This window comes from Ceratotherium simum, chromosome 1 (genome assembly GCF_057802395.1).
Source record: "Ceratotherium simum simum isolate JZ-2026a chromosome 1, ASM5780239v1, whole genome shotgun sequence".
Taxonomy (NCBI): domain Eukaryota; kingdom Metazoa; phylum Chordata; class Mammalia; order Perissodactyla; family Rhinocerotidae; genus Ceratotherium; species Ceratotherium simum.
Genome location: NC_141900.1, coordinates 84,356,157 through 84,375,721, shown reverse-complemented (window position 1 = coordinate 84,375,721; position 19,565 = coordinate 84,356,157). Strand labels below are relative to the sequence as shown.

Below are 19,565 nucleotides of genomic sequence, written 5' to 3'. Positions count from 1 at the left end.
TGTAGCATATCACTTTTTAGAGACTAACGTGTTAATTAAAGCCAGCTGCAATCCATCCTACTGAGAGCCAACACTGGTGAACTTGAACAGGACACATGTGCTATAAAGCTTACGTACCTAACACTCATTTCTAGTTAAGTTTACCCTGCCAGTAGCTAAACAAATATATTTTTACCTACTACTTAAGTATCTACAGATCCATAGACCAAAACAGACTTAAAAGGCTTTGGAGAGAGAGAAATTTTCCCTGTCTTTAAAAACAGAACCATTGAGCCCTTGTCAGTTTCCCTAGATTCTAAGCAGCAGATTTTGCTCTGAATTCTATTTGTTCGCTCCACTTCATTTTTCATTGCATTTATTCCTTGCACATTATACAGTGTATATCTGTTTATTGGTTTATTGTCTGTCTCTCCATTAAAATAATAACACGAGCTAAGTCTGTTCACTGCTGTGTCCTCAGTGCCTAGAACGCAGCCTGGTACACAGTAACTGCTCAAGAAATCTGCTGGGATGGATGGATGAACACTCATGACCTGAACATCTATGGTGTAAGACACAGCCTGTTGACTCTTACGAATATGAAGAATACAACTGCCTTGACTCAAAAGCCTGTTTTTAAAGGAGTTACACACGAAATGCCACTAATGGATGCTGACTGACCTCTTGGCTCAGAATAATCCACACCTTGGCAGGAATGTCCTAAAAGCCATGAGAACACCAGAAGTTATCCATTTTACGTTAGGGGGCAGGAATGAAAATGCAGCAAAGCCACTGTAGGGTTGACTACCCAACCTCCCACAGTGGAGTGGAAGGAAGTTAGAGGGTCAGAAGAGTAATGAATACTTACTTATTAGCTCTTATGCCTTCTCTCCGGGTGGCCAAGCCCTCTGCAACCAGAGACTCTGCAATGTTTTCCCCATTGGTATCTGAGGAGGAATAAAGGGAATTAAAACACAAGATTCAAATCTGCCTCCAATAGCAGTCGAGCTCAAATGGGACCACTTTCACTCCTAGCTCTTCAAGATGAAGGATGCTGCCAGAAAATTGGACAAGGCAGCAATGTAGTGCTGGGTTTTTCAGAAAATCTCTTCTCCCAAAATGTCTAGTCTGTAAGACCCAAAGGTCTATAAATCTTCTTCTCAGGACTTTGTTTCTAATTTTCTTGTGTTATCTCCCAAGCCAAAGGCAATCTCAGGAAGTAAGGAGAGTGACAAGAAAGCCAGACACGTGCAGCAGCCCAGGAGAGCATCAAGAACGCTGACCTACAGAGTAGAGGGCTGGTGCTGAATACAAAATCTGCCACTTCATAGCTTCAACAAGCTCTCTCAGCATCTTAATTTACTCGTCCATAAAATGGGAAGAGTCCTTGCCTAGACGGATTCTTGTGAGAATTAAACAATAACGTCTAAACCACCAAGCACAGTGCCAAGCACACAGCAGGAATTAAAAACTAAACAAATAAAAAGTTAGTCTCCACACCCTGTACAATCAAGTAGACAGATTCACTTAGGATTGTCTATCACATTTGACACCAGAAAGTCCGGCTCCTCTCAGGATGCTCTATCCTCTGCTCCAACAGGACAGACTATACCATTTGACAGGCTTTCTCCTGCTCTCACAGAGACACAAGGGGTGGTGTCTAGGTTTCTAATCCATCACACAGCAGCCTTCAGAGCAGGCAAGAAAAATGAAGTTAAACATCAAACCCAACCTGATTAGGTTCTACCTGGGCACTTGAAACATTAATTGCATTTCAATGCTATTGAAAAAGCTGTTAGGCTCTATGTATTCTCTTAAATCTCTGCTTGTCAGACAAAACGATAAAGGAAGACATCTATGAGGGAATCGCCACATAAAAATCTTTAATATGGCAAAGAACAAGCTCCTAGATAAACTGAAATGCAGTAGTCCAGCTGACAGGTAATGTCAGCAGAGAAGAAAATTCTGCAAGATTTATATTTAGTATACTATACACTGACTTCTGCAAGCAACAACCAGTATACACACCACCCCCAAACCCAATCTAAATGCCTTGCCATTAGCATTGTCCAAATGTCTGCAGAAGCAAATTGTAAGCCTCTTTTCCTACCAAGGAAAGTTGAGATGAATGATATTTATACAAAGAATGCTCAGGTTCTGAGGCTGAGCGTGGATCACAAGGACCTTTCCACTGAAGTTACTGCTGAGGCCAGACACAGGCACACACAGCTATCTGACGTTAGCAAACATTACACTAGTTCTTTCAAAGCAACAGGAATCCCAAAGAGCGGAAAGTCAAAAGGAAGGATTCAACAACGAAAGGAAAAGTTGAACAGTAAGGCGCCCAAGAGGTCAGAGGGTGGAGAGAAAGAAGTCCAGGTACAAACAAGGGGAGTGGCCATAAAACCAGTCGATCAACAGCACGCCCAATAGCTAGCTCTCAGACAGTTTCTTGGCACAGAGCACTCTAAAATGGCTGTCGGCTGGCCCACTTCTAAAAAGTGAGTTCTCCTTATTCCTTCAAAAGGGAGAAAAATACATTTCCCTGGGCCGAACTCCCAAAGGAGGCAATAAAATGTGGTGGATAGAATACTGAAACAGGGAATTTACAGGCCAAGGATCTGATTCTTGCTTATTACTTATCAAGTTATGAATTTGATCAAGTCATAATTAGGGATGATATTTAGAGCAGGCAGGTGACTATATTCTCCAAGTCAGAAGACTAATCATCTTTTTTTTTTTTTTAATAAGTTTTAGGTTAACCTCAAATTCTACCATTCTCCCCATCATAAGAACAGTGAGTGGCCACAAAACAGGATAAATATATAGACACCAATTAACTGTCTAAGCTACTGTTTCCTTTCATTAGAATTGGCATTGAAACTTGGTTAAAATATGAGTGAAAATATTAAACTTTAAGTCATTTAAATCTTTAAAACTGAAACATGTAGATAATTTTAATCATTCTTTCAGTACATATTTATTGATCACTTCCTATATGTCAGGTTGTATTCTGAACACTATGTTAACATGCTAAATTATATCCAGTTTGTAATTTGGGTCAGTTTAAAAAACAAATGTTTTAAAAACAATTTTAAATGTCAGCTTCTCTCTCTCTTTTTTTTTTTTTTTGTGAGTAAGATCAGCCCTGAGCTAAATAACATCCATGCCAATCCTCCTCTTTTTGCTGAGGAAGACTGGCCCTGGGCTAACATCCATGCCCATCTTCCTCCACTTTATATGGGATGCCGCCACAGCATGGCTTGATGAGCAGTGCAGTGCGCGCCCCAGATCCGAACCCGGGCCGCCAGCAGCAGAGCGTGCACACTTAACCGCTACCCCACGGGGCCGGCCCCCTCAGCTTCTCTTAACCTAAGTAATTTGGCTACTTTGGTTGGAGACCAAGGTTATTTAAATGAACTCTTAGAAGTGGTCTCCTAATAAGAGATACCTGTGCCTGAAATTTTCTGCAGTCCAGTGGGGTCTCTTACAGGGTAAGAGAAAACTGACCAGCTATTATGGAGTTGGAATTTTTTAGGTAATGAAATCCTTGAACAATTTCATTTTGAAGACAGAGCACTTCTATTTGTGTTACATTTTTTCTAACCAATAACTGAACCGTTCAACAATAATGCTTAAGTGTTTTATTTCCTACTACATTATTTGAATTTTAGGTAAAAGGCAAATTTATTTCTCCTTTTGAAAAGATTCCATATACTTCTATAATTTCCCATTCAATCAAGAAGCAGAGAGCCATTTGTCTGGGAGGCTAAAAAATGTGTTTCTCCACTGGGTAAATTGGACAAGACATCTTCAAGGTCATCCCCAATTCACTTTTTTAAGACCTCTACAATTAAAATCAGAATCTTAAGAGGATGTTGTTAGCCTTGCCATATACCCTGCTTGCTTACTTCCACTTTACAAGTTAAATAGATTACCTAAAGCAACTCAGTAGGAAGGTTATTTTATCAAAGAATCACAGCAAACTTTAAAAAAAAAAATCTGCTCCCAAAATAATTCCAGATGAACACAATTGCTCATATTCACCTGGCTGCTTTATGGAGAGAATTCTATCAACTCTTTCTATGTCCTATTTTTATTTAAACTCAATTCCACAATCTTACTCTCCCTCCACCTAATCCAAAAAGGATCAGAACCCCTAATATCCCATGATATCCCTCGGGCCCAGCTAAACAATAGGCATATGTGTGCACACACACAAATATATTTATTGAGTACATACTCTGAGCCAGAGCTAGGGGCTTTGCATATACTATGTCTTTAAACTCTCTCAATAACTTACAAATGAAGAAACCAGGGCTTAGAAAGGTTAAGTCGAGGGTTAAGTAAGGGTACATGGTAGGAGAGCCATGATTCTAACCTATGTATACAACTCCAAAGCCTGTGTTCTTCCCACTCCGTTCCAAAACATATGGCTTGCAAAAAACCACAAGCTCTAAACAAATCTTCCTTTCCTAAAGTGAGTCCCCAGGAGAAGAAAAGCCATAAGACAGATAAAGGAAAGAGAAGAAGCAATAGGAAATCTACAGGAATTCAATTAGCACTATGACCTAGAAGCATCAAGCCACTGAGTTCCCCAGGCTGATGTCCTAACTACAGGGAAAAATGCTACACTGTACTACATACACCTAAGCCAGGCCAGGAAAGCAGGCACGGGAGTAAACATAGAGCAGGAATATCGGGGACCTTCCTCTGCACGTATGTGCCATGAGCCCCAGTACTCGAAGCACTTCCAATTACACCTACAGCCAACTGTCCTAGAGCTACCTCCACAGAATACACACTGGCCTTCCACTAGATGAAATCTGATCTTTGGAGAAACTTTAGACTCGGAGAGAAATAAGTCCTTTCCTCCTTGCTACTCACCTTTTCCAAGGTAGATCATGCCATACTCTCGCCCCTGGGGAGTCTTATTTTCTATCGTGAAACAGACTTCCTTCCCAATCAGCTTCTTCCGAAGGAACTCTCTAGCAGGAAATGCCCAGGGCTGAAAGACAAAATAAATGTGTCACATGAGAACTCCCTAGTTCCCGACCACGATCAGCATTCACGCAACTTCATTCCTTCGATATCCTGGCCCTGTGCTAGGCCCCGAGGAGAATATAAAAATGAAATGCACACAATGCAGATGACACACTTAGTGGGGCTCATAAAAAAGGAAGGTCTAGCAGTTGTTTTAACTAGAACAGGCCCTTAAAACAGGCCTCACTGATTCCCAGACACTGGCACTGGTACTCTTTCCCCATCATTGTCTATTCAGAACTACAGCTTACTTTATGAATAATAATTGCCAATAGTTTTACAGCATTTACCTGTGCCAGCCACCACTCTCAATGCTTTATATTTATCAACCCACTCCTGAATGGGAAGTCTAGGCTCCAAAGGGAAGTCATAAATAACAACTACCACCTCCATTTGTTCACCTCTTGCCAGTTTACAAAGCACTTTCACTGATTATTACACTAGCCTGAAACCAGTTCAAGCCACTGCCCAAGCAGAGACAAGGTTCTAGCACTATTATTATTTCAGATCGAGTGCCCTGCTCAGGTAAGATCCTTGCTCATGGCACTTCCCCCACCTTTTTTAAGAACAGCAGAGTTGAGAAGGGCAAGAACTATTTCTCCCCAAGATATCTCTTATTCTACTGCTCTAGTCTGAAGCTGCACCAGTGGGATCCTTTACAGGTCCCCGAATCTAAGGGAAGACACCAGTAACAGGCCCTGGTAAGAATGGTGGTTCTTCCCTCTCATCCATTCAAGACCCTGACAGAAGGGGTCAGCTACATGTCCACACAATGGGAAGTAGAGCTCCATGTGATTTCCAGATACTGTGCAAAGGGATGGTTTTGCCCCATCCTCACCCCGTCACTTCTAGGATGGTATAGACAAAGGGAGATGTCTCCTCTGAAGCAGTCCTGTGAAAGTCAGTGGCCACTGGCACTTGAATTTAGAGTCGAGACTTAGCTCAGTGCCCCAAGTTCCCTTAGAACAGAAATGAGGAAGGAGGGGGTAAGAGTTCAAGGAATACATGATCTGCAGGAGCTCATGTGCAGGAAAAAACATCAAGTATAAAAGGGAAGAGTGGTATACAATATGCAGACATTGTCTATTATAATTGCTTAGAGCCATGGAGCTCGGGCTACACATAGTAAAGGCAAAACAGGACATCTGTGGCCTGAGAAGAAAGCCTCTGCTAAACTTTTCAGGCCATGAAGATTATTCCATGGGGTTATCCAACAAGCTTTGTTGTGAGGTTCTAGGAAGAACTGATCCCGAGTAAGCCCTCACGAAGACACAAAAACAAGCTTATCCTCACTCATCTAATGCTCTTGCCTTAAAGCACCAAAAAGCAAAAGAGTCAATCACCCAATGGTAATATATAGTTCACCATATCTTTATGTCCCATTTCTACCCCTTGCCCCACTCCCTAAAAATGAAAACAGCTACCTGTCACCAAAAAGTCTGATGATTGATAAATGAGACCAATTATCAACCACATCCCAGAAATAGTACTGAACTAGCTAACACAGCCAGCCTCTTACATTTTGATTACCTTAGTGATCCACTTACTCTAAAAACATCCTCAGCTATAGATCCAATGTTTAGGATTTAGTTCTGAGTACCACACTAATATCTAAAATTCAGTAACACCCTGCTTTCCTCAGCACTTGGAAAAGCTCTGACAAGTACTCTGAAAGGAAGTCAGGACTTGGGTAAAAATTCATTTATCAAAGGTCAGTTCACAAGGAAATATCTAGCCCCTATGTGAAAACCTCCAATTTCTACCAACTAGGCAGAATTACTAAAAGCTTTTAAAGCTTGCTGAAGGAGCACCCTTCTCTTAGGACCTTGTGTTTTATACCTGGGCAGTCAGCGAGCAGTAAGAGAAAGCCACACTGGAGGTCTTGAAAAGGACATACACCTAATCCTATAAGAAAAAATAATCTAGTTTCTATAATCTTCCCTTCTTAAAACAGCCTTCTCAAGTTGTGTTCCACCCAGGGCTGGGAAAATTCAATAACTGGACAAGATATTAGCTACAAAGAGAGGCAATTAGGAGACTCAGGAAAGTGCCTGACCACATCACTCCTCACAAGGGCAACAGAGCACTCTGGGAGAAAATTCTTGTGTAAGTGTCCACACAGATGACAGACAGCAGAAGGCTACCCGATGGAGAAGGCTATCCGAACAGAGCCTTCCAGAACAGCTCTAAGAATCAAGGATAGGGAAATTTGCTCAAAACGTTTATCAAATAAGGTCCAGAATGGCCTAATAGGAAGAATAACTGTGATCTGTTCAAACGATGACCCAGAGCTCCATCTAAGAAGCAAAGGGCCATTAAGCAGTTGAGACTCAAAATTTCCTCTTCCCTTTAGAAGGCCCAACAGCAGGTGATCTAGCATCTTGCTCTCCACTCCCAGACCCAAGCAAGGTTCTGATGTCTACCAAAATAAAATGGAATTTTTTAACTCCAATCTTTTCCTTGGATCTGGTCGACTCCTGAACTACTGGAACAAGATTAAATCCCACAACAAGGTAAAACCTTAAAGCTAGCTACTTATGTACCCGGCCCAATGCTCAATATTTCTTGTCCCTCCTCTTCTAATCATCCCACTGTACCACGTGTACATGTAACTAATCCCTCTCTGCCCCATCCACTCCATGACCCCAATTCTCAAAAGCTCCACTGAACATAGGACTGTGACATTCATTTCTGTATTTCTCATGAAACCAGCACAGAGTTTCACACATAACAGGAGCTCAATAAATCTGTGGGAAATAAACATATAATTCCCACAGTGCCCATCAATGCAGTATCTAGGCTGCCCAGAGTAGCTAGGCAACGCTGGGGATTAGCCTGCAACAGAGCAGTGACGGCTGGGGACATACAGTGGAGCTGCTTTTATTGCCTCAGGACTTAGGAGAGAGCTGAGTTTCTTTGAAAGAAGATATCGGGAGGGAAGGCAGAGAACAGGTGAATGATATTTGGGACAGTGATACAAAGGGAAGCAAATAAGCAATGATGTCCTTGACTCTATTTGAATGCGAAAATACTAGACAACATGCTCTAAAACAATGGAAAGCCAGAGAGAAAGGGCAATGCCACATTGCACAATCCACTGATCCCCAAAAAGGAGATGCTCAGGTTCTTTTCCTCATTATTCATGTGAACGTTTATTCACTGTATACCTGCTTCACGTCAGGCACGGACTAGGCACAAGAACACAGACATGAGAGATAAGGTCACTCCTCTCAAGGAGCTCACAATCTAGTAAAGACATATAAACATGGAATGAAATGTTATGAATGCTATGACAGCACGAAAATGGATGATGAAACGAAATGTCAGTTTTGCATTCTCAGGAGGCTGAATCTTAAGAGATAGTAGGTATTCACCAGTGCAGAAGGTGGAGAAGGAACTCCTGATGGAGGGAGCAGCATGAGCCAAGGCATGACCAGGCAGGACTCAAGGGGCCTGTTCGAAGACCTGAGTACTTCAGCATGGTTGGGACTTAGCATCCCGGAGTTGGTTCAGTAAGAGAAAACTAAAAGTCAAATCACAAATGGGCTTGTATCCCAGACTATGGCATTTAGATTTGCACACAGGAAATGAAGAATCAGTGAAGTGTCTGGGAATGATATTGAGCAAGGGAATAAATGAAATTATATTTCAAAAAGATCTGAGAGCATACAGAGAAAGGATAAGAGGGAGGCAGAATGAAGGCAAGGAGACTATTATTTCAGTATTCCAAGCACAGTATCAGAGTTGAACAAAGAACAAGAGGAGTAATAATGAAGTTTCAAGGATGGAGAAGAGAGATTTTAAGGAGGAAGAATCTCTAGGTCTTGACAAAGGCCTGAATGCTGTTGGGGTGGGGGTAAAACAAGAGCAAGGGAAGACGGATTTCTGCTTTGGGTTACCAGTTGGTGTCACTGCTAACTTGAGCCAGAGCAGCTTCCAGGGCGTGGTAGGGGGAAAACCAGATAATAACAGCGTGAGGAGAGACTGGATTATTAGGACAGAGAAACAGTGACTGTGGCTGAGAAAGGATGAAATTTATAGCTATCAAATACTTCACGTCACAGGGACCTCTGAAGAGTTATTAGGAGAAACTTAGTGAGACTGAGTTGCTCTGGAAGAGACAAAAAACACTAGACTGTGTAAATATATGCAACTATAATGAGAGCCAGGCTCATATTACACGGTATTCTTTCAGCTGGGATAGTTTTGGGAAGATTTCACTCTACTGTTACATAGGATACAGTTAAGATACTTTAGAACAAGCTCCAATTGGCCTTGCGTTTCTCTGTCCTAGATTCTCATCCACCAAACAGGAAATCAAAACCCAACCCTTCTTTCCTGGAGGCTACACTGCTTCTTCCTTCTGAGGAAATGAACTCGATCAGCTCTAGCCAGTAAGGGTTAACACTCTTCTCCTCTTAGAAGCAGTCAAGCTGTTACACAACACAAAACTGAAAGGAAAAGAACAATTCAAAATGTTGGTCAAGAAAAGTACTTAGCACCCAAAACGTGAAAAGTGCTGACAGAGATGCAATCTTCAGTACTAGGAGTATTTGTAGTAGCAGAAACTAACAAACAGCACTAGTGATCACCAGAACTAACATTTATTCAGTGCTTTATAGGCACGTGCCAAGCACTTCACATTACCTTGTTTAATCCTCATTGAACAACCCCAAGGTATACACTATTACTATTCCCAATACTTGTGCTCACTGATGGAGGACCAATGAAAAAGAACTGATTTTGATCTATTTAGTCATTATCCCAAGAATTTGACTGCTGTTGATAACAGAATTTTGGGAGATTTTTCTCTATTTTCTGTAACACTGCTTCACTATCTTCTTAAATCAAACAAAATACCTTTTGTTATAGATGAAAAAAACTAAATGTTTTCCTTAAATAAAAGAGCCCCATGAGTTACTTTTTCTTCTTCATTTCTATGACAGGGAATAGCACAGGAAAGCTGAGGTACCAACTTGCCCAACATCATCAAGTTGGGGCAAAAGGTAAATAATTAGAATCCAGAAGTTTCTTTTTTTTTTTTTCCGCTGAGGAAGATTGGCCCTGAGCTAACATCTGTGCCAATCTTCCTCTATTTTTTGTATGTGGGATGCCTCCACAGCATGGTTTAACAAGTGGTAGGTCGGGCCGGCCCTGTGGCTTAGCGGTTAAGTGCGCGCGCTCTGCTGCTGGCAGCCCAGGTTCGGATCCCTGGCGCGCGACGCACCGCTTCTCCAGCCATGCTGAGGCCGTGTCCCACATACAGCAACTAGAAGGATGTGCAGCTATGACATACAACTATCTACTGGGGCTTTGGAGAAAAATAAATAAATAAATAAAATTATAACAAGTGGTAGGTCTGCGCTGGGGATCCGAACCCACAAACCTTGGGCCACTGAAGCAGAGCACGCAAACTTAACCATTACGCCACCAGGCTGGCCCCCAGAAATTTCATTTTTGATAGCCAAAGCACTACTAAAAGAGAGAAAAGAACTGATATTTCAAAGCATAGGAACCAAGAAGACTCAACAACGCCAAATTAGGACTCACAACAGCTGCCTGGAGAGGCAAGAACTTAATGAGTCAAAGGCCAACCACAAAGAAGGCAAGGTGGCCAGGCATTAGAGGTGCAGGAACGGGGGAATGGAGAAGATGGTGGGGCAAAAGCTCAGAAGTTTCTCAAATCACCATAACACAATGGTTCTTGACTACTATTGAGCCACAAGTTGCCTTGAGAAACGGATAAAAATTTCCTCCCTAAAAAATGCATGTTTACACAAAATTTTGCAAACAATTTCATGGCGCTCAGACGCCTTTAGGGGTGCATGGATCCCAGATTACGAATCTATGATAAAGCACAGGTTTAGCATTTATAGTATGCTATCATTTATGAAAATGAGAGCGTCTGCTTGTATAGAGACTAAATATCTCTGGAAGGAGACACAAGACACTAGTAACATCACTAGTCCCTGGGGAAAACTACTAGATTTTTCACTGAATATATTTCTGAATTTTGAACATGAATGGAGAAATCAAATATAAATAAAAGAGCTCTGCCGTAACTAATGCCAACCTCAAACAGCTGAGACCACCTAGGAAATGTTCTAATCGATTCCAAGGGAAGAAAGAGTGAAGACACTAACAAACCTGAAGAGGCTCTAAGCCTATGAGAAAGGGGATGAGAAAAAGCCCAGAGACTGGGATTACTGCTAAAGGTAGTGAATGCAGAAACCAATGCGAGTCACTGTGGGTACGTCCAGAGTCATCAACCCTGTGATATAAAAATACTCAAACTACACAGAAAAGAAAAAGCAAATCAATCTTGCACCAGTCAAGGGGGAGACTGGGATATCAACCAGGGTCCACAGCCTCAGGGCGGCCTCAGAAAGCACCTACCTCGTCAGGGGTATCTTTTGCCTCAGGTTGTGTTGCAGCAGCCCGACGGGCAAGGTTTCCAGCTCGAATGTTGCTAAGGTTGATCTGCCTCTCAGGAGGAGGTCCACCACGAGGCTGCCCTCGGACAATGATGGCACACCCTGAGAGGACCTAAGTAGGGGGGAAAAAAAGAGAAAATTAGTGGTCTACAGGTAATATTATAATATAGGTTGTTCAATACTGTATCTCCAACACCTAGAACAGTACTTGGCACCTTGGCAGTACTCAAATATCTGTTGAACAACTAAATGAATAGGACTGTTTTTACTTTTATAAGAGGAATACCAACAAAAAAACCTTGGGCTAGATTCTGAAATGACAGACCCAGAAATACAAGTAGGAATTAAACCAACAATAGAAAAGTCATAAACAGGCTTTTTGGGGTGAAGAGGTATGTGAGACAGAGAGATTAATAACCTTTGTGGGGGACGGCCCAGTGGCATAGTGGTTAAGTTTGCGCGCTCCACTTCAGCGGCCTGGAGTTCACAGGTTCAGATCCTGGGAGCAGACCTACACACTGCTTGTCAAGCCATGCTGTGGCAGCATCCCACATACAAAATAGAGGAGGATGGGCAAAGATGTTAAAGAGGAAGATTGGCAATGGATGTTAGCTCAGGGCCAATCTTCCTCAGCAAAAAAATAAATAAATAAAATAACCTTTGCAATTTCATCCCAGCAAGCACCACCACCTGTGTTCTTTTCAATTATTAAGAAGTTAATACCTCCATACACACATTCCATGCTAGGGTGGAAGCAAGCAATGGAAAGCCTAAGAAAACGGGACGCTAAAGGAAGAAGCCCCTACACACCATCCAGAAGGAGCTGAGTATCCCCAAGGCTAATGTGGAAGCAGTGCAGCCAGAGCCCAGTGCTTACACTTCCGTCGTAGACAGTGCCCATAGTCTAGAAGTAATCTAGAAAACCCATGCTCTAGATGATTAAAACAGAAGAGAGTAAAAAGCACCTTAAGGCTCCCAAGCGCAGTAGCTCTTTTCATCTCTATAGTCAAAGGCACCACGGGGCCGGCCCAGTGGCGCAAGCAGTTAAGCGCGCGTGCACCAACGCACCACTTGTCAAGCCATGCTGTGGCGGCGTCCCATACAAAGTGGAGGAAGATGGGCACGGATGTTAGCACAGGGCTGGTCTTCCTCAGCAAAAAGAGGAAGGATTGGCAGATGTTAGCTCAGGGCTGATCTTCCTCACCAAAAAAAAAAAAAAAAAAAAAAAGGCACCAGACACGGAACCCACTTGCAACTGTGAAAAAAGCTCTGAAGCTCACTGGTACTTAACTTTAAAACACTTGCATGGGAGAAAAAGGGAGGATTTCAAGTGGGAGAAGAGAAAAAGAGGCGTAGAGAAAAAAATGACAAACATCACCCAAGCTATTCAAGCTGTCTTTGTTCAGCGAGGCACGATTTAATGAACAAGTGGGCTCCAGCACTGGCTTCACGAGATCTGCAAGATGCTCATTTCCGTGCTTCAAAACAAGAAATAGCTGCTGAAGTTAGTAGACAGAATGTTGGAGAGTTCTGCCAAGATAGAGCCCTGGGGCAGACAAGACCATGGAGTTCTCTGTAAAGAAATGGTCCTTGGAAAGGAAGCTGAATCAAAAGAAATGGAGTACAAAGGGAAACCACTCCTAAACACACTTGCTTAGCTGACATTTCTCCCTCACTTCTCCACCTTAACTAGTGCTTTAAATTGTGAAATATCACTATAAATACAGAAGGACATTTAAACATATATGTACATGTTAAAAAACAAGATAAGCAAACAACTGAGAACCCACTATCCAAGTTAAGAGAACTAGAACACTGCCAGGACCTTGGGTTCCCTCTCTGCCCTGCTCTACTTGTAGCCCCTTCTCTGCCATTACCCTGACCATTGTGGAATTCCTTCCTTGCGTTTTTGAACAGTTGTACTATGTAGGTATACATCTCTATGCAATACAGTTTCGTTTTTCCTATTTCTGAACCCTATATAAATTATGAGTCTACTGCATGCGCCCATCAGTGACTTGCTTCTTTTCCTTTTTTTTTTTTTTTGGTAAAACTCATTCATGTTGATGTTAAACACCTCAGAATAGCATTCAGGGAGAGGGGAGGAACTGTAGGTATTTCTCTTATAAAAGTAAAAACAGTTTTTACTTTTTCCATTGTATGACTATACCACAATTCATTTATCCATTCTACTACCATTTTACAGAAACTCTGTCCAACACATATGTGCATTCCAATTTTTTAAAAAATAGTGCCCTGATTGTCTCAGTATCCCCAATAACTTGAGCACATAAACCTCGGTCTAAATGGCTCCTCCTTGCCTACACCATACACGCATAATAAAAGACTATTTTCCTTTATCCAGTTACAAGTCATGCTCTTCATTTTTATCCTTTCTGATCAAGTGTTACCAGCAACTAAACTCTACAGCTTCCAACCAGCCTTGCTAACAGCCTTTTCTGAGAACCCATGCCGTGGGCATCATTCCTGGGAACTGACATTCTAAAAAGATAAGCTCTCAAACAAAGCGAGGCCAAGAAAGAATAGGTATACTAGGGCAGAGGATGCTTGGTGTTCCTGAAATGAGAAGGACCAAAGGAAGAAAAGAAAAAGAGCTTGCATCTGATTCATTTACAGTTAGTTCTTCACGAGTGTCACAAGCAAGCATAGTACACACTGTAGAATACCTGCACTTGAAATCATTCACAAACAAATTCCAAACAGGGCTGAGGAGAGCCAAGCTACCTACAACATACAAAGCAGAGCACCTGCCTCCAATGCCTGCTCCTCAATTTTAGTCAACTTTTCACAAAAATAAAGCACTCCCAGGAGACTCAGTTGGAAAAGCTAAGGCTCTTTCATAAGAAAACTCACTTGGCTGATCAATGTAAACTCTGATGAGTGAGCACTGGCCCAGGCTAGGAAACAATCCTTATTTCTCAAGTCTGACAAAGACACTGAAAAGCTCAAGAACAGAATAAGTGATGAGAAAATTCCCTCTTTTCCCCTCAATATCAGAAAGAGGCTACCTCTAACGCCTCCACCTAGTAAACTAGATCCCTGGGGGGCAATAGGTCTGTAACTATTATCCCGGCCCCATTAAGGGCTTTGCCCAACAACTTGTGCATAGGAATTTTACAAAACTTCCTTTGTACATCCTCCCCTCTCCCTGAATGCTATTCTGAGGACTGCTGTCAGAACTTCTTTGCCTTATTGTACCAAATATGCCAGACAACAGTCAATGCTTGAATTCCTATTAGAGAGAGATGACCTTTACTTTATAGGCTGCCAGACAACTTTTATACTATTGAATACACAAATTCAAGCAGCAGTCACCAATTCAACTCCTAAGCAACAAGAATAGATATTCCTGTTTCCCCAGGAGGAAAGGACTGACACGTGTACATCTTTCCTACGAAACTTTCTCCCTCTCACTCAGCCATGGCCTTGGTGGAGAGGTAGGAAAAGACTGTGTCCGCAGGCCATTAAGAAAGGAAGAGACCTTGTGGGGCGGTGGTGAAGTGTGTGGGGCTCCCGCTGTGGAGAGACTGGGTCCACTTCGGGAGGTTGGGGCACACACGTGGGGCAGCACGGTGTTGACTGTGTGTGTGGACCTGTGGGCAGCAGGGCTCGTCAGCTGCAGAAGACTTGTGCTTCTCAAAGACCTACATAGGGGGTTTGCCCCACCTTCCAAAGTCTGAAACAATTGGGTGCTCCTGTGCCTGAGGCCAGCCCCACCCAGCTGCAATCCTCAGAGAGCTGACAAGAGACCTAAAGGCTGGAGGCTTATAGCAATTGTAAGCCCCTGAGCCTAACAACCTGCCACGCTGGGGGCCTACTCACTTAAAAGAAATACTGCAACACAAATGTGGTATTAAAACTTGCAGCCAACTGTGCTGGAGCTCCCCACACCTGATAAAGAGACTGAAGGGCCCACAACAACTACAAACAGCTGAGCATTACAACAGCTGACCAGGAGCATAACTCGGCCTACCTGGGCGCATACAGGGAGAGCAAACAGGCCACAACAGAAGGACACACACAGCCCACATAGGGGTCACCCCTGGAACATTGAGAACTGAGGAAAGCACACTGCAGGACTCCTAAGGCATCACTTGTATAAGGTCACCTATCCAACAGCAGGAGACGTAGCTGACCTACCTAATACGTAGACACAAGCACAGGTAAAGAGGCAAAATGAGGAGGCAAAGGAATACATTCCAAGTAAGAGAACAGGACAAAACTCCAGAAAAGGAACTAAGTGAAACAGAGATGAGCAACCTACCCGACAGAGAGTTCAAACTAAGAGTGTTAAGGATGCTCACTGATGTGGGGAGAAGAATAGATGAACTCAGTGAGAAAGTCAACAAAGAAATGGAAGATATAAAAAAGAACCAATCAGAAATGAAGAATACAATACTGGAAATGAAAAATTCGCTAGAAGGACTCAAAAGCAGAGTAGAGGATACAGAAGAACGGATCTGTGAGCTGGACGAAAGAGTAGAAGAAATTACCCAAGGTGAACAGGTAAAAGAGAAAAGAATTAAAAAGAGTGAGGACAGTCTAAGGGACCTCTGGGACAACACCAAGCACACTAACATCCGTGTTATAGGTGTCCCGGAAGGAGAAGAGTGAGACAAAGGGGCAGAGAATCTATTTCAAGAAATAATAGATGAAAACTTCCCTAACCTAAGGAAGGAAGCAGACATCCAGGTACAGGAAGCACGGAGAGCCGCAAACCAGATAAACCCAATAGGCCCACACCAAGACACATCATAATCAAACTGTCTAGAATTAAAGATAAAGAGAGAATCCTAAAAGCTGCCAGAGAAAGACAAGTTACATACAAAGGAAACCCCATAAGGCTATCAGCTGACTTCTCAGCAGAAACCTTACAGACTAGAAGAGAGTGGCATGATATATTTAAAGTGCTAAAAGGAAAAAACTTACAGCCAAGAATACTCTACCCAGCAAGATTATCATTCAAAATGGAAGGAGAGATCAAAAATTTCCCAGACAAGCAAAAATTAAAGGAGCTTGTCACCAAGAAATCAGTGCTACAAGAAATGTTAAAGGGACTGATTTAAGGGGAAAAGAGAAGACCACAAATAGGAAAAATTATCTGTTTCCATGGTAAGAGGGTAATGGACACAAATGCACAAAAAAGAGGTTAGATATGATATCAAAAACATAAAATGAGGGAGGAGGGGAGTTAAAGAGTAGAGCTTTCAGACAGAGCTCAAACTAAAGAGACCATCAATTCTGTATAGAAGGATAAAGGAACAGAGAAGGACTACAAAAACACTGAGAAAAAAAGTTAAAAAATGGCAGTAAGTACATACTTATCAATAGCTACTTTAAATGTCAATGGACTAAATGCCCCAATTAAAAGGCACAGGGTGGCTGATTGGATAAAACACCAAGACCCAGATATATATGCTGCATACAAGAGACACACTTCACACCTAAAGACACTCACAAACTGAAAGTGAAGGGATGGAAAAAGATACTCCACACAAATGGCAACGAAAAGAAAGCTGGGGTAGCAGTACTCATATCAGACAAAATAGACTTTAAAACTGTAAAAAGAGACAAAGAAGGGCAGTACATAATGATCAAGGGAACAATTCAACAAGAGAATATAACACTTGTAAATATCTACGCACCCAATGTAGGTGCACCTAAATATATAAAGCAATTATTAACAGACATAAAAAGAGAAATAGACAGTAACACAATAATAGTAAGGGACTTTAACACTCCACTTACACCAATGGATAGATCATCCAAACAGAAGATCAATAAGGAAACATTGGCCTTAAATGACACACTAGAACAGATGGACCTAGTAGATATATACAGAGCATTCCATCCAAAAACCGAAGAATACACGTTCTTTTCAAATGCACATGGAACATTCTCCAGGACTGATCACATATTAGGCCACAAAACAAGTTTCCATAAATTTAAGAAGATTGAAATAATACCAAGCATCTTTTCTGACCACAACAGTATGAAACTGGAAATCAACTATAGGAAGAAAATCAGAAAAGCCACAAATACGTGGAGATTAAACAAAATGCTACTGAACAACGACTGGGTCAACGAAGAAATCAAAGAAGAAATCAAAAAATACCTGGAGACAAATGAAAATGAAAATACAACATGCCAGAATTTATGGGATACAGCAAAAGCGGTTCTAAGAGGGAAGTTTATACCAATACAAGCCTATCTCAACAAATAAGAAAAATCTCAAATAAACAATCTAATAATGCACCTAAAGGAACTGGAAAAAGAAGAACAAAGCCCAAAATCAGTAGAAGAAGGGAAATAAGAAAAATCAGAGCAGAAATAAATGAAATAGAGACTAAAAAAAAATAGAAAAAAATCAATAAAACCAAGAGCTGGTTCTTTGAAAAGATCAACAAAATTGACAAACCTTTAGCTAGACTCACCAAGCAAAAAAAGAGAGAAGGCACAAATAAGTCAAATCAGGAATGAAAGAGGAGAAATTACAACAGACACCTCAGAAATACAAAAGATTATAAGAGAATACTATGAAAAGCTATATGCCAACCTATTCGACAATCTGGAAGAAATGGATAAATTCTTAGAATCATACAACCTTCCAAAAGTGGATCAAGAAGAAGTAGAGAATTTGAATAGACCAATCACCAGTAAGGAGATCGAAACAGTAATCACAAACCTCCCCAAAAATAAAAGTCCAGGACCAGACGGCTTCCCTGGTGAATTCTACCAAACATTCAAAGAAGACTTAATACCTATCCTTCTCAAACTCTTCCAAAAAATTGTGGAGGGGGGGTAGCTCCCTAACTCATTCTATGAAGCTGACATTACCCTGATACCAAAACCAGACAAGGACAACACAAAAAAAGAAAATTACAGGCCAATATCACTGATGAACATCGATGCAAAAATCCTCAACAAAATACTAGCAAATCCCATACAACAATACGTTAAAAAGATTATACACCATGATCAAGTGGGATTTATTCCAGGTATGCAGGGAGGGTTCAACATGCGCAAATCAATCAACGTAATACACCACATTAATAAAATGAAGAGTAAAAATCACATGATTATCTCAATAGATGCTGAGAAGGCATTTGACAAGATATAGCATCCATTTATGATAAAAACTCTGAATAAAATGGGTATAGAAGGAAAGTACCTCAACATAATAAAGGCCATATATGACAAACCCACAGCTAATATCATTCTTAACAGTGAAAAACTGAAAGCTATCCCTCTAAGAACAGGAACCAGACAAGGATGCCCACTCTCACCACTCCTATTTAACATAGTACTGGAAGTCCTAGCCAGAGCAATCAGGCAAGAGAAAGAAATAAAAGGGATCCAAATTGGAAAGGAAGAAGCGAAACTGTCACTATTTGCAGATGACATGATTTTATATATAGAAAACCCTAAAGAATCCACCAGAAAACTTTTAGAAGTAATAAACAAATACGGTAAGGTTGCAGGATACTAAATCAACATACAAAAATCAGTTGCATTTCTATACACTAACAACGAAGTAGCAGAAAGAGAAATTAAGAATACAATCCCATTTACAATTACAACAAAAAGAATAAAATACCTAGGAATAAACTTAACCAAAGAGGAGAAAGATCTGTACACTGAAAACTATAAAACATTGCTGAAAGAAACTGAGGAAGACACAAAGAAATGGAAAGATATTCTGTGCTCTTGGATTGGAAGAATTAACATAGTTAAGATGTCCATACTTCCTAAAGCAATCTATAGATTCAATGCAATCCCTATCAAAATTCCAACAACATTTTTCACAGAAATAGAACAAAGAATCCTAAAATTTATATGGAACAACAAAAGACCCTGAATAGCTAAAGGAATCCTGAGAAAAAAAGAACAAAGCTGGAGGTATCACACTCCCTGATTTCAAAATATACTACAAAGCTATAGTAACCAAAACAGCATGGTACTGGCACAAAAACAGACACACAGATCAACGGAATAGAATCGAAAGCCCAGAAATAAACCCACACATCCATGGACAGCTAATCTTTGACAAAGGAGCCAAGAACATACAATGGAGAAAAGAAAGTCTCT

General features: G+C 41.3%; 1 protein-coding gene across 1 annotated transcript in view; it reads right to left on the bottom strand.

Annotated features, from left to right (window-relative positions):
* Positions 1-19,565, bottom strand: part of SND1 (staphylococcal nuclease and tudor domain containing 1) — a 422,021-nt gene that overhangs the window by 375,826 nt on the left and 26,630 nt on the right. The window contains exons 2-4 of the mRNA XM_004418726.2: positions 11,419-11,568; positions 4,867-4,987; positions 848-926 (exon numbers count right to left, since the gene is read on the bottom strand). Of these exons, the coding sequence (XP_004418783.1) occupies positions 848-926; positions 4,867-4,987; positions 11,419-11,568 (350 nt within the window). The remainder of the gene's footprint in view (positions 1-847; positions 927-4,866; positions 4,988-11,418; positions 11,569-19,565) is intronic.